The sequence below is a fragment of the Bufo gargarizans genome, chromosome 9 (assembly GCF_014858855.1).
Source record: "Bufo gargarizans isolate SCDJY-AF-19 chromosome 9, ASM1485885v1, whole genome shotgun sequence".
Lineage (NCBI taxonomy): Eukaryota > Metazoa > Chordata > Amphibia > Anura > Bufonidae > Bufo > Bufo gargarizans.
This window is the reverse complement of record NC_058088.1, coordinates 189,696,752-189,711,553: the sequence shown is the minus strand read 5'-3', so window position 1 is coordinate 189,711,553 and position 14,802 is coordinate 189,696,752. Positions and strand designations below refer to the sequence as shown.

Here is a 14,802-nt window from a genome sequence, read left to right as displayed (position 1 = left end):
AGGATAGGATTAGATACACAGCTCAGCAGGCAGTATCACACAGGATAGGATTAGATACACAGCTCAGCAGGCAGTATCACACAGGATAGGATTAGATACACAGCTCAGCAGACAGTATCACACAGGATAGGATTAGATACACAGCTCAGCAGACGGTATCACACAGGATAGGATTAGATACACAGCTCAGCAGGCAGTATCACACAGGATAGGATTAGATACACAGCTCAGCAGGAAGTATTACACAGGATAGGATTAGATACACAGCTCAGCAGACAGTATCACACATGATAGGATTAGATACACAGCTCAGCAGACAGTATCACACAGGATAACATTAGATACACAGCTCAGCAGGCAGTATCACACAGGATAGGATTAGATACACAGCTCAGCAGACAGTATCACACAGGATAGGATTAGATACACAACTCAGCAGACGGTATCACACAGGATAGGATTAGATAAACAGCTCAGCAGGCAGTATAATGTATGATAGGATTAGATACACGGCTCAGCAGACAGTATCACACAGGATAGGATTAGATACACAGCTCAGCAGACAGTATCACACAGGATAGGATTAGATACACAGCACAGCAGACAGTATCACACAGGATAGGATTAGATACACAGCTCAGCAGACAGTATCACACAGGATAGGATTAGATACACAGCTCAGCAGACAGTATCACACAGGATAGGATTAGATACTCAGCTCAGCAGACTGTATCACACAGGATAGGATTAGATACACAGCTCAGCAGACAGTATCACACAGGACAGGATTAGATACACAGCTCAGCAGGCAGTATCACACAGGATAGGATTAGATACACAGCTCAGCAGGCAGTATCACACAGGATAGGATTAGATACACAGCTCAGCAGACAGTATCACACAGGATAGGATTAGATACACAGCTCAGCAGACAGTATCACACAGGATAGGATTAGATACACAGCTCAGCAGACAGTATCACACAGGACAGGATTAGATACACAGCTCAGCAGGCAGTATCACACAGGATAGGATTAGATACACAGCTCAGCAGACAGTATCACACAGGATAGGATTAGATACACAGCTCAGCAGACAGTATCACACAGGATAGGATTAGATACACAGCTCAGCAGACAGTATCACACAGGATAGGATTAGATACACAGCTCAGCAGACAGTATCACACAGGATAGGATTAGATACACAGCTCAGCAGACAGTATCACACAGGATAGGATTAGATACACAGCTCAGTAGACATGACTATTACCAAGGTATAGAAGACAGAACTTGTAACCCTTTATTACACATGTTATATATATATTATACAGTCAATATCTATATCAGATGTTCTGTTCTCCCGATTTAGGTTGTGACCATATGGTAGGCGGGGCTTGTATAAAAGGGGTGTGGTTTTTGCATTTGGGTGTAACAAGCCGGCCGGTTCACAGCATGGTGGGGGTCAAAGGTGAGGACAACAAAGTCAAATATTTGTAGATTTTGATATTGTGGTAATGATAGAGGCCAAGGGGTCAGGAGGCGGCAGTGACATCAGCAGCTCCAGATCCCCCCTATTCTCTCTGTGAAAGCTGCTCGTCTTGGCTCAGGCAGCACAATCCAGAACTGTCAGTGCAGAGAAGATCAAGGGGAAGACAGTTTTCTCCTCCATAGGAAGTGAGTGAGCAGCAGAGCTGAGCAGACGGCGGCGACGGCACCGCAGACACGCAGCGTCTTCTTCTCTAAGCCATCCCTCTTTCCATAATGTTCTACAAAACCCACCTAGAAAAGTGAGAATAATATAACAACATGTTCATAAAATATTCTGTATAGTGATATATAATTATATACAGGAGATGCCCAGGTTATACCAGCTGTACATATATAATTATATACAGGAGATGCCCAGGTTATACCAGCTGTACATATATAATTATATACAGGAGATACCCAGGTTATACCAGCTGTACATATATAATTATATACAGGAGATGCCCAGGTTATACCAGCTGTACATATATAATTATATACAGGAGATGCCCAGGTTATACCAGCTGTACATATATAATTATACACAGGAGATGCCCAGGTTATACCAGCTGTACATATATAATTATATACAGGAGATGCCCAGGTTATACCAGCTGTACATACATAATTATACAGGAGATACCCAGGTTATACCAGCTGTACATATATAATTATATACAGGAGATGCCCAGGTTATACCAGCTGTACATATATAATTATATACAGGAGATGCCCAGGTTATACCAGCTGTACATATATACTTATATACAGGAGATACCCAGGTTATACCAGCTGTACATATATAATTATATACAGGAGATACCCAGGTTATACCAGCTGTACATATATAATTATATACAGGAGATGCCCAGGTTATACCAGCTGTACATATATAATTATATACAGGAGATACCCAGGTTATACCGGCTGTACATATATAATTATATACAGAAGATGCCCAGGTTATACCAGCTGTACATATATAATTATATACAGGAGATACCCAGGTTATACCAGCTGTACATATATAATTATATACAGGAGATACCCAGGTTATACCAGCTGTACTTTTATAATTATATACAGGAGATGCCCAGGTTATACCAGCTGTACATATATACTTATATACAGGAGATACCCAGGTTATACCAGCTGTACATATATAATTATATACAGGAGATACCCAGGTTATACCAGCTGTACATATATAATTATATACAGGAGATGCCCAGGTTATACCAGCTGTACATATATAATTGTATACAGGAGATACCCAGGTTATACCAGCTGTACATATATAATTATATACAGGATATACCCAGGTTATACCAGCTGTACATATATAATTATATGCAGGAGATACCCAGGTTATACCAGCATGGTCCATATCACTATATACAAGGAGATGTATAACTTATACCAGCTGTACATATATAATTATATACAGGAGATGCCCAGGTTATACCAGCTGTACATATATAATTATATACAGGAGATGCCCAGGTTATACCAGCATGCTCCATATCACTATATACAGAAGATGTATAACGTATACCAGCTGTACATATATCATTATATACAGGAGATGCCCAGGTTATACCAGCTGTACATATATAATTATATACAGGAGATGCCCAGGTTATACCAGCTGTACATATATCATTATATACAGGAGATGCCCAGGTTATACCAGCTGTACATATATAATTATATACAGGAGATACCCAGGTTATACCAGCTGTACATATATAATTATATACAGGAGATGCCCAGGTTATACCAGCTGTACATATATAATTATATACAGGAGATGCCCAGGTTATACCAGTTGTACATATATAATTATACAGGAGATACCCAGGTTATACCAGCTGTACATATATAATTATATACAGGAGATACCCAGGTTATACCAGCTGTACATATATAATTATATACAGGAGATGCCCAGGTTATACCAGCTGTACATATATAATTATATACAGGAGATACCCAGGTTATACCAGCTGTACATATATAATTATATACAGGAGATGCCCAGGTTATACCAGCTGTACATATATAATTATATACAGGAGATACCCAGGTTATACCAGCTGTACATATATAATTATATACAGGAGATGCCCAGGTTATACCAGCTGTACATATATAATTATATACAGGAGATACCCAGGTTATACCAGCTGTACTTTTATAATTATATGCGTTAATTTCTTAACGTTAATTTGTTTTCCCTTAGTCCTAACAGCAGCACATGTGGGGGTTTATCCGCCCCAGTGAAACTGGTAGGACAGACGGAATGTTTAATGAAGTAAAGTAATCAAATAAATCCACGCCCCCATTACCTCACTATAAGAGGCCAAACCCCCCATACATCAGTGTGTCATAACAAGAAACTCTCAAAAAACAAAGGGAGGGATATTTGTGTGCTGCTGTTAGGACTAAGGGAAAACAAATTAACGTTAAGAAATTAACGCTTCCCTTACGTCCTAACCAGCAGCACATGTGGGGACTTAGCAAGAAGTTAGCCTAAAGGGTAGGGACTTCAATGCTGAATGGAATTCAAAACAGACCGCCCAAAGGCAGTGTCTTCTGATCCCCTGAGGTTGAGTCTATAATGGCTCACAAAGGTAGAATGTGAGCTCCAGGAGGCCGCGGAACAGATCTGTTCCAGAGGAATAAGAGACCTTTCGGCCCAACTAGTAGAGACTGCTCGGGTGGAGTGAGCAGTGACAAAGGCAGGAGGAGGTCTATTCTGGGAAGCGAAAGATTCTCTGATGGCCTCTCTGATCCATCTACTTAGAGTAGGCTTAGAGGCCTTCTTCCCTTTATTCCTGCCAAAGAACAGGATAAGAAGATTCTCTGACCTTCTGAACTCCCGGGATCTCTCAATGTAGATTCTCAAACATCTGGCCACATCCAGAGTATGGAGGGAAGTTTCTTCTGCAGAGGAAGAAGAGGAACATAACACAGGCAAAGACACAACTTGATTAATGTTGTGCACAGAGGGCACCTTAGGCAAAAAGGTGGGTAAAAAACGTAAAAGGACTCTGTCCGGTAAAAATAAAGTGTATGGCTCATATGCCGAAAAAGCCTGAAGCTCTGAAATGCGTTTGGCCGAAGTTACGGCCAACAAAAAGGTTACCTTCCAGGATAAAAACTTAAAGTCCACTTCTTCCAAGGGTTCAAAGGGAGGACCACTCAACCCTTTAAGCACCACTGAGAGATCCCACTGCGGTATAGGTCTTGAAATGCTAGGCTTAAGACGTACGGCTCCTTTAAGGAACCTCTTAATCAGAGGGTCTTGATGTAAAGATCTGCCAAAGGCGGCTGACAGAGCAGAGATCTGTACCTTGAGTGTAGAAGGGCTGAGGCCCTTATCTAGTCCATCCTGCATGAACTGAAGAATAGCTGATACTGGAGGATCCTGAGATGGTACTTGATGAGATGCACACCATAGAAGAAAAATGCGCTTTACCCTGGCGTAGGCCTTGACAGTCGCAGGAGCTCTGGAATGAGACATCGTTCTTAAGACCGCTGCTGATAGCCCTTCCGGCTCTAGAAGGGACTCATCAATCTCCAGGCTGTCAGATTGAGTCTGGATGGATCCAGGCAGAGCTGAGTGCCCCGGGACACCAGGTTCTGCATTGGGGGAAGCTTCCAATATTGCCCTCGGCTCATCTGCATGAGCAGGGTAAACCAAGACCTCCTGGGCCAGAATGGAATCACGGCTATTACTGAGGCTTGGTCCTGCCGAATCTTCATCAATACCCTGGGTATCATGGCGATGGGAGGAAAGATGTAGGCCAGCCTGAACTCCCATGGAATTGACAGAGCATCTACTGCCAAGGGATTGTCCTCCCGATACAGGGAACAGAACGTTTCCACTTTGGCATTGAATCTTGTCGCCATGAGATCTATGTCCGGGCGACCCCACCGGAGAGTGATCTGATGAAAGATCTCCTGATTCAGAGACATTTCTCCCAGAGCTGGGACTCCTCTGCTGAGCTGGTCTGCAACCACATTCAGGGACCCCCGAATGTGGACTGCTGAAAGGTGGGAAAGATTCTGCTCTGCCCAAGACAGAATTAGACCTACTTCTGAGAGTAGACTCTGAGACCTGGTGCCTCCCTGTTTGTTGATGTAAGATACCGCAGTAGAATTGTCTGAGCGAACCCTTACAGCCTTGTTTCTGATAAGGGGGAAAAAATGAAAGAGAGCCATCCGGATTGCTCTGAGTTCTCTCAGATTGGATGACATCAAACGCTCTTGAGGGCTCCAGGATCCTTGAACTTGAAGTTCCTCTAGATGGGCACCCCAGCCTAGAAGGGATGCATCTGTCGTCAACAGGATCCAACAAGGTTGGATCAAGGACCTCCCATCTTTGACCTGTTTCCACCACTTCAGTGAGCGGCGAGCTTGAGATGACAGGGAGCACTTTGTCTCTAGCCCTCTGGGAGTTCGATCCCATAGACTCAGAACTTCCGCTTGAAGAGGGCGAATATGCCACAAGGCCCAAGGAACCGCATCCACGGCTGCTGACATTAGGCCTAACATCCTCATCAATACTCTGATAGTTACCCGGCGGGGAACCATGAGTTGATCTGCAGTCTTGGAAATGCGTAACTTCCTTTCCGGAGAAAGGTAGAGCGTCATGTTGGCAGAATCTATTATGAACCCCAGAAACCTCCTGGTAGTGGAGGGAGAAATCTCTGACTTCTGCCAATTGATAATCCAGCCCAAGCGCTGGAGGAAGGACTGAGCCTGCAGAAGATGAAGATGAAGCGTCTCTACCGAGTGGGCTTTTAGAAGCCAATCGTCCAGATATGGAATGATCTCCAGGCCTCTCAATCTGAGGGGAGCTACTACAGCTATCACCACTTTGGTGAAGATGTAGGGCGCGGTTGTGATGCCGAAGGGAAGCGCGGCAAACTGAAAATGTTTCACCGTCCCTCTGAGACTTACTGCCACTCGTAGATACTTCCTGTGGGCCTGGCACACAGGGATGTGGAGATAGGCATCCCTTAGATCCAGTGTGACCATCAGGTCCCCTGGGCTCAGGATGCTGATTACCGATTTGATGGTTTCCATCCGGAACCGCCTTTTCTTTATGAATCGGTTGAGGTAGCGGAGATCTATGATCATGCGCCAACCTCCTGTGGCTTTGGGAACAAGGAAAACTGGCGAATAGACGCCGGATCCAATCTCTTCTGGAGGAACCTCCTCCAAGGCCCCTTTCCGCCTGTATTCCAGTATAGACTCCTCCAACACCGTTTGCTTCTCGCGTGGAAGTAATCTTGTCAAAACAAATTTTTCTGGGGGAACAGATAAAAATTCTATCCTGTACCCTGTCCTTATTATATTCAGGACCCAGGGATCTGGAACAAACTCTGTCCAGGTATTTAGAAAAAAAGTTAAACGGCCTCCGACTGGGAGGTCTGAAAGAATAGGAGTCAAATTTATGACTGGATCTGACGGAAGGGGAGGGCCGTCACTGGTCGGCTTTATTGTTTTTGTTCCCACCGGAACGATATGATCCTCCCCTCCTGGACCCACGGCCTCGCTGAGGCCTGGATTGGCCCTGAAAGGATCTGGACCCTCTACCCTGCCTACCCCTACCCTTAGGGGTTTGAGGAAGGCATTTGCCCTTTTTATCGGCAAGACCCTCCATAATGCGGTCCAGTTCAGTCCCAAAAAGCCTTCCTGGCTCGTAAGGGAGGCTGCATAAATTATACTTGGAGGCATTATCTGCCACCCAAGGTTTTAGCCATAGTGGCCTCCTACCCGCTGCAGAGAGGGCCATAGCTTTAGAGGCTAATTTTAACTGTTGTGGGCCAGAGTCACACAGAAATTCCACGGCAAGTAGAATGGACTTAAACTGCGCCAGGATGTCATCACGGGATATGCCAGAGTCGATATCCGACTGCACCTGTCGGAGGCGTCTTTGGAGGAAGACGGCTACCTCCGTAGAGGATATGGCCACAGATGCAGCAGCAGCAGCAGTGGAGTAAGACCTTCTCAAGGTGCATTCTACCCGCCTGTCCATCGGGTCCTGTAAGTTGGAGCCGTCATCAGCCGGGACAAGAGTCCTCTTAGACAATTTTGCAATTGCCAAATCAACTTTGGGCACAGTGCCCCACTGGTCAAATTGGGAAGTCACAATCGGGAACATGGACTTGAAGCGCTTTGAGATGACCGGTGCCTTCTCAGGATGTTTCCATTCTAGCTTCATTAATCGAGACAGAGTCTCGTCCACTTTGAAGGCCCTTGGCCCCCTAGAGGTGGACTCTGAAGCTTCCCCGGGATCAACATCCTGGTCCCCCGACCGGATGGATCTAAGTAACCTCTGGGTCTTCTCTACAGGAAAGGCGTACCTTCCAGCCTCTTCTTCCTCCCCGCTAGACTCAGAGGAATGGACTTCGTCCACGGTATGGTAGGCTTCCTCCTGCATAGGAGTGGGTCTCAGAGGAGATCGGACACTGGGTCTTCTGGATGACACGGAATCCCTTAGGGTGTTCATTGAGGACTCCACAAAGTCCTTTACCCAGACTACTACGTCCCGTATGGTAGGCTCCGTATCAGGAGGCAGAGGAGGAGGACGGCAAGAGGGACACCTATTAAATTCATAGGAGTCCGCTAGAGGGGTGTCACAATCCCTACACGCCAAATGCTTGCGCTTGGATGACGTCTTGCGCCCAGTCCGATCCCCATCACCGGCAGAGGACATTATCTGCAGAGAAAGAGTTAAAAATGAATGAACAATGTCTATTCATTAGCTAACCAAGGAAGCAGCAAACCTACCAGACACAGGAAAGCTGGTGACTAAAGTAGTCTGCCTCAGAAACCAACCCAAGGCTGCAACAGCACAGCCTGGAAGGACTGGAGGCTTTATATATTCAAATTTGGCGCCCAAAATGACGTCAGACGCCAGGTTTGAACAAACTTTATTCATTGTTGTTCAGCAACAAACCACCAGAGGGCGCTGGAACACAATGTGTGTAAGCCAAACAGGAAGCTGAATGCATGAGCTCCGTGCCTCCAAACTGCCGGCAGCACCAGCTTGATCAGATAAGCTGCAACCCTGAAAGAGAAACACAAGGTTAGCATGAAATCTAAGAGTGTGGCAGCCAAATGGCTGCCCCGTCTGTCCTGCAGTCCCAAGGACAGAAAAAAACACACTGATGTATGGGGGGTTTGGCCTCTTATAGTGAGGTAATGGGGGCGTGGATTTATTTGATTACTTTACTTCATTAAACATTCCGTCTGTCCTACCAGTTTCACTGGGGCGGATAAACCCCCCACATGTGCTGCTGGTTAGGACGTAAGGGAAACAGGAGATGCCCAGGTTATACCAGCTGTACATATATAATTATATACAGGAGATACCCAGGTTATACCAGCTGTACATATATAATTATATACAGGAGATGCCCAGGTTATACCAGCTGTACATATATAATTATATACAGGAGATACCCAGGTTATACCAGCTGTACATATATAATTACAGACGTGGACAAAATTGTTGGTACCCTTTGGTCAATGAAAGAAAAAGTCACAATGGTCACAGAAATAACTTTAATCTGACAAAAGTAATAATAAATTAAAATTCTATAAATGTTAACCAATGAAAGTCAGACATTGTTTTTCAACCATGCTTCAACAGAATTATGTAAAAAAATAAACTCATGAAACAGGCATGGACAAAAATGATGGTACCCCTAACTTAATATTTTGTTGCGCAACCTTTTGAGGCAATCACTGCAATCAAACGCTTCCTGTAACTGTCAATGAGACATCTGCACCTCTCAGCAGGTATTTTGGCCCACTCCTCATGAGCAAACTGCTCCAGTTGTGTCCGGTTTGAAGGGTGCCTTTTCCAGACTGCATGTTTCAGCTCCTTCCAAAGATGCTCAATAGGATTGAGGTCAGGGCTCATAGAAGGCCACTTTAGAATAGTCCAATTTTTTCCTCTTAGCCATTCTTGGGTGTTTTTAGCGGTGTGTTTTGGGTCATTGTCCTGTTGCAAGACCCATGACCTGCGACTGAGACCAAGCTTTCTGACACTGGCTAGTACATTTCTCTCTAGAATTCCTTGATAGTCTTGAGATTTCATTGTACCCTGCACAGATTCAAGACACCCTGTGCCAGACGCAGCAAAGCAGCCCCAGAACATAACAGAGCCTCCTCCATGTTTCACAGTAGGGACAGTGTTCTTTTCTTGATATGCTTCATTTTTTCGTCTGTGAACATACAGCTGATGTGCCTTGGCAAAAACTTCGATTTTTGTCTCATCTGTCCACAGGACATTCTCCCAGAAGCTTTGTGGCTTGTCAACATGTAGTTTGGCATATTCCAGTCTTGCTTTTTTATGATTCGTTTTCAACAATGGTGTCCTCCTTGGTCGTCTCCCATGTAGTCCACTTTGGCTCAAACAACGACGGATGGTGCGATCTGACACTGATGTTCCTTGAGCATGAAGTTCACCTTGAATCTCTTTAGAAGTCTTTCTAGGCTCTTTTGTTACCATTCGGATTATCCGTCTCTTAGATTTGTCATCAATTTTCCTCCTGCGGCCACGTCCAGGGAGGTTGGCTACAGTCCCATGGATCTTAAACTTATGAATAATATGTGCAACTGTACTCACAGGAACATCTAGTTGCTTGGAGATGGTCTTATAGCCTTTACCTTTAACATGCTTGTCTATAATTTTCTTTCTGATCTCTTGAGACAGCTCTTTCCTTTGCTTCCTCTGGTCCATGTCGAGTGTGGTACACACCATATCACCAAACAACACAGTGATTACCTGGAGCCATATATATAGGCCCAATGGCTGATTACAAGGTTGTAGACACCTGTGATGCTAATTAGTGGACACACCTTGAATTAACATGTCCCTTTGGTCACATTATGTTCTGTGTTTTCTAGGGGTACCATCATTTTTGTCCATGCCTGTTTCATGAGTTTATTTTTTTACATAATTCTGTTGAAGCATGGTTGAAAAACAATGTCTGACTTTCATTGGTTAACATTTATAGAATTTTAATTTATTATTACTTTTGTCAGATTAAAGTTATTTCTGTGACCATTGTGACTTTTTCTTTCATTGACCAAAGGGTACCAACAATTTTGTCCACGTCTGTATATACAGGAGATACCCAGGTTATACCAGCTGTACATATATAATTATATACAGGAGATACGCAGGTTATACCAGCATGCTCCATATCACTATATACAAGAAGATGTATAACTTATACCAGCTGTACTTTTATAATTATATACAGGAGATGCCCAGGTTATACCAGCTGTACATATATAATTATATACAGGAGATGCCCAGGTTATACCAGCTGTACATATATAATTATATACAGGAGATACCCAGGTTATACCAGCTGTACATATATAATTATATGCAGGAGATGCCCAGGTTATACCAGCTGTACATATATAATTATATACAGGAGATACCCAGGTTATACCAGCTGTACTTTTATAATTATATACAGGAGATACCCAGGTTATACCAGCTGTACATATATAATTATATACAGGAGATACCCAGGTTATACCAGCTGTACATATATAATTATATACAGGAGATACCCAGGTTATACCAGCTGTACATATATAATTATATGCAGGAGATACCCAGGTTATACCAGCATGGTCCATATCACTATATACAGAAGATGTATAACTTATACCAGCTGTACATATATAATTATATACAGGAGATACCCAGGTTATACCAGCTGTACTTTTATAATTATATACAGGAGATACCCAGGTTATACCAGCTGTACATATATAATTATATACAGGAGATACCCAGGTTATACCAGCTGTACATATATAATTATATACAGGAGATACCCAGGTTATACCAGCTGTACATATATAATTATATGCAGGAGATACCCAGGTTATACCAGCATGCTCCATATCACTATATACAGAAGATGTATAACGTATACCAGCTGTACATATATCATTATATACAGGAGATGCCCAGGTTATACCAGCAGTACATATATAATTATATACAGGAGATGCCCAGGTTATACCAGCATGGTCCATATCACTATATACAAGGAGATGTATAACTTATACCAGCTGTACATATATAATTATATACAGGAGATGCCCAGGTTATACCAGCTGTACATATATAATTATATACAGGAGATACCCAGGTTATACCAGCATGGTCCATATCACTGTATATAAGGAAGGTATACATTAACTACTCACCCATCCTCCCTTCTCTTGAAGGACAGGGCAGATATGTTCCTCTACGTAGGCGCCCACCCTCTCGGTCAGGGGGTCCAGCACGCCGTCCATGCCATGCTCATGGCAGTATATGGCCATCTGCCCGGCCAGGACGTATATGGACAGCACGGTGCTCCAGGGGATGTCGGCGGGGTACCCCGGGTGTCTCATCTGTCGGTCCCAGTACCCCTGGACGTTCTCGTCTATGGTCTCTATCAGGAAGTCGCAGGCCCTGTCTTCTGTTAACCCTTTGAACACCCTGGGCCAGCGTTTGAAGAAGATGGGGAACTTTTCCAGAAGCTCGTCCCCTGCATGGCATAGGGCGAGGGCGGCCGCGGAGGACGGAGGCCCTTTGCTTCGGCCTGTCACGTAGGCTATATAGTCTCGGGCTAGCTGGTAGGCCTCGGTGACCAAGGGGTCTGTGTGGTTCCCGGCAGCCATGTCCACAGCTGAGATGCAATGTATTTATAGCCCTGGAATGCCGGCCGCCTACTCTAAAAATGTCACCATAGCTGAGGCCACCTGGTCTGATAGACTTTCTGTAGCTATTCTTTACCCTTTTCAAGATCTCAGCTTGCTGTCAGTGAATTGAAACATTTCTGTCCCTCGCCATGTCCTGGCTGCGCAGGTCTTTTCACCGTCCTTTGAGGAGCCCTGCAGCTGTGATCGGGCCTGATCTTCAGCCGCGGATGGTCTGCAAGCAGTGTTTGCATTCAACGACAGCAAGCAGGGAGCTTGATATGTGTCATGAATTTATCATTGTACGCCATTTTTGAGTCCCAAAAAGTAGAAACCATTGACCTCTTCAGGTCCGGAGTTTAAAAATGGCGTCTCCGATCGGCAATGATGCCGATTATGGACATTTAACCCCTCAGATGCTGTTGGCAGTATTGACCACAGAATCTGGGTGATCTTTCCCCGGGACAGCTGCGCTCCCAGGTCCCCGCAGCTAGATCGAGGGAGCCGTTCAGGTGCTGCGGTAGACTCGACACTACAAACGTGGTATCGCTGTAATCGTACTGAGCCGGAGAATGAAGGGAACAGGTCAGTTTTATCGCATAGGGAACGCCATAAAAACGAAACCCATAAAACTGTGGTGGAATTGTGTTTATTTTTTCCTAATTCCATCCCATTTGGAATTTTTTCCAGCTTCCCTCTACACCGTATGCGATATTAAATGGTGCCACTAGAAAGTACAACTTGTGCCGCAAAAAAATAAGCCGTCATATGGCTATGTGAACGGGAAAATAAAAAAGATATGGCTGCGGGAAGGCAGGGAGTAAATAACGAAAACGCAAAAATGGAAAATCGCTTGGTCCTGAAATGGTTAAAGTTGGGTGGCACATAACTTCTAGACAGATTTCTGAATATTGAAAGCAGAGAATGGCGCAAACTATGGGGCAAATCAATAGCTGGCGTAAAAATATAACGAATGGGGTGAATGTGTTTAGAGTTGGTGCTGTGCATTTTTTTTTTTTTTATAAATCTGTCCAAATTCACTTTCTATTAATTTCTTTAATAATTTCTTTTAGACTGTGATACCAAACTCCGTCCGCCCCATAGGTTTACATGGGATGTAATAACAGCGTCCCTCCACAAGATGGCGCAGTCAGCCCATGTATCTACTCTACGTGTATGAGGAGACAAGAAGAAAATGGCCTCAACGTCTTCAGATCCATCTACACTATGGAGAGTGAAGTGTAAGGAACCAGCGCAGCTCAGCCACCAACTGTAGTCCAGGGTCGCCAACCGTTCACAAATTTCTGGACAGTCCATAAAAATAGGCAACTTTCTTCCTGTGTCCGTGGAAAAAATAGATGTGTAGGTTAATTTGGTGGTAATAATTTATTTTACAGCTCCCAGTCTATCCATCTGATATCTACTATCCATCGGTTAGTGCAATGTTTCCCAACCAGTGTGCCTCCAGCTGTTGCAAAACTACAACTCCCAGCATGCCCACACAGCCTTAGGCTGTCCAGGCATGCTGGGAGTTGTAGTTTTTCAACAGCTGGAGGCACACTGGTTGGGAAACACTGCGTTAGTGTCCAGCGAGCATGCTCGGCCGAACACCGCTATGTTTGAGTCAGTGTATTTAAATGTAATTTAGCATCTATTTCTGAAAAGTTTCTGCCGGGATTTGAATTCACAACGCCTTGTACATTAGAGGTAAGGAGCTTATCCACTCAGCTATAAAGCTGAATTCTAAACTGTGTCAGAAAAACCTCCTAGTAGTTTCTGATGTAGTGACTATTCCTATTTGGCAGAAGATTTATTGTATATTTCTGTGCAGGTTAACATGTAGCTGTATAGTGCAGTGGTTAACGTCCTTGCCTCTAATGTACAAGCTTGGGAGTTTGAATCCTGGCAGAAACATTTCAGAAATAGAGATTATATTTTATATTTTTTTTTAGTAATTGTAAAAAATGTATGGCACAAAATAAATGTGTAATAAAAAAATAAATAAAATATATATATATATATATATTTAGATAAAATCATACTTCTGATATATATGAATGCATAATATGTGGGAAACTACTACTGATGTTTTTAGCCATAATATATTTACATTTTTTTTAAATGTTTCTGCCGGGATTTGAACTCCCTACCTTGTACATTAGAGGCACGTTAATCACAACACTATTCATAGCTACATGGTAACCTGCACAGAAATATAAAATAAGTCTTCTGCTGAATAGGAACAGTCACTACATCAGAAATCACTATGAGGTTTTTCTGCCACACTTTAGCTTTCAGCTTTATAGGTGAGTGGATAATGTAGAAGCCTTTAATGTACAAGCTTGGGAGTTCAAATCCTGGCAGAAATTAGATTTGAATACACTGGGGTGTCCCCAAGCACTGACTCCATATATGGATATAGCTATATATGGAGTCACAGCAGGGACTCCTAAGTAGCGTTGAGCGAACTTGTGTTGGATTCCGCTACCACGCACCATAGCGGAATTTGGAATCCATAACGGGATTCTTCGATAAC

At 43.7% G+C, this 14,802-nt stretch overlaps 2 protein-coding genes across 3 annotated transcripts; both read right to left on the bottom strand.

Moving 5' to 3' along the window:
* Window positions 1–1,269: 1,269 nt before the first annotated feature.
* LOC122919592 (bcl-2-like protein 1) lies at window positions 1,270–12,261 on the bottom strand. Of its 2 annotated transcripts, none has more exons than XM_044268689.1 (2): window positions 11,790–12,261; window positions 1,270–1,781 (listed from the first exon to the last, which is right to left on the bottom strand). In XM_044268689.1, the coding sequence occupies exons 1-2, from the start codon at window positions 12,246–12,248 to the stop codon at window positions 1,644–1,646; spliced, it is 597 nt and encodes a 198-aa protein (XP_044124624.1). In that variant the 5' UTR covers window positions 12,249–12,261; the 3' UTR covers window positions 1,270–1,643. The 2 variants fall into 2 exon arrangements, with proteins under 2 accessions (XP_044124624.1, XP_044124626.1); XM_044268691.1 differs by lacking the exon at window positions 1,270–1,781 and adding an exon at window positions 8,489–8,613.
* LOC122919591 lies at window positions 4,078–8,465 on the bottom strand. The gene is made up of 3 exons (XM_044268688.1): window positions 8,334–8,465; window positions 7,907–8,262; window positions 4,078–5,041 (listed from the first exon to the last, which is right to left on the bottom strand). The coding sequence occupies exons 2-3, from the start codon at window positions 8,257–8,259 to the stop codon at window positions 4,078–4,080; spliced, it is 1,317 nt and encodes a 438-aa protein (XP_044124623.1). The 5' UTR covers window positions 8,260–8,262; window positions 8,334–8,465.
* Window positions 12,262–14,802: the final 2,541 nt, after the last annotated feature.

What these genes read in the sequence shown, in the direction of transcription:
- LOC122919591 (XM_044268688.1), bottom strand. Translation starts at nt 8,259, where the DNA reads ATGTCCTCTGCCGGTGATGGGGATCGGACTGGGCGCAAGACGTCATCC. An exon ending in GAGGAAGAAGAGGCTGGAAG is followed by an intron (nt 5,042 to 7,906) that starts GTACGCCTTTCC and finishes GTCTCATTCCAG; the next exon opens with AGCTCCTGCGACTGTCAAGG.
- LOC122919592 (XM_044268689.1), bottom strand. Translation starts at nt 12,248, where the DNA reads ATGGCTGCCGGGAACCACACAGACCCCTTGGTCACCGAGGCCTACCAG. An exon ending in TTCAAGAGAAGGGAGGATGG is followed by an intron (nt 1,782 to 11,789) that starts GTGAGTAGTTAA and finishes TCACTTTTCTAG; the next exon opens with GTGGGTTTTGTAGAACATTA.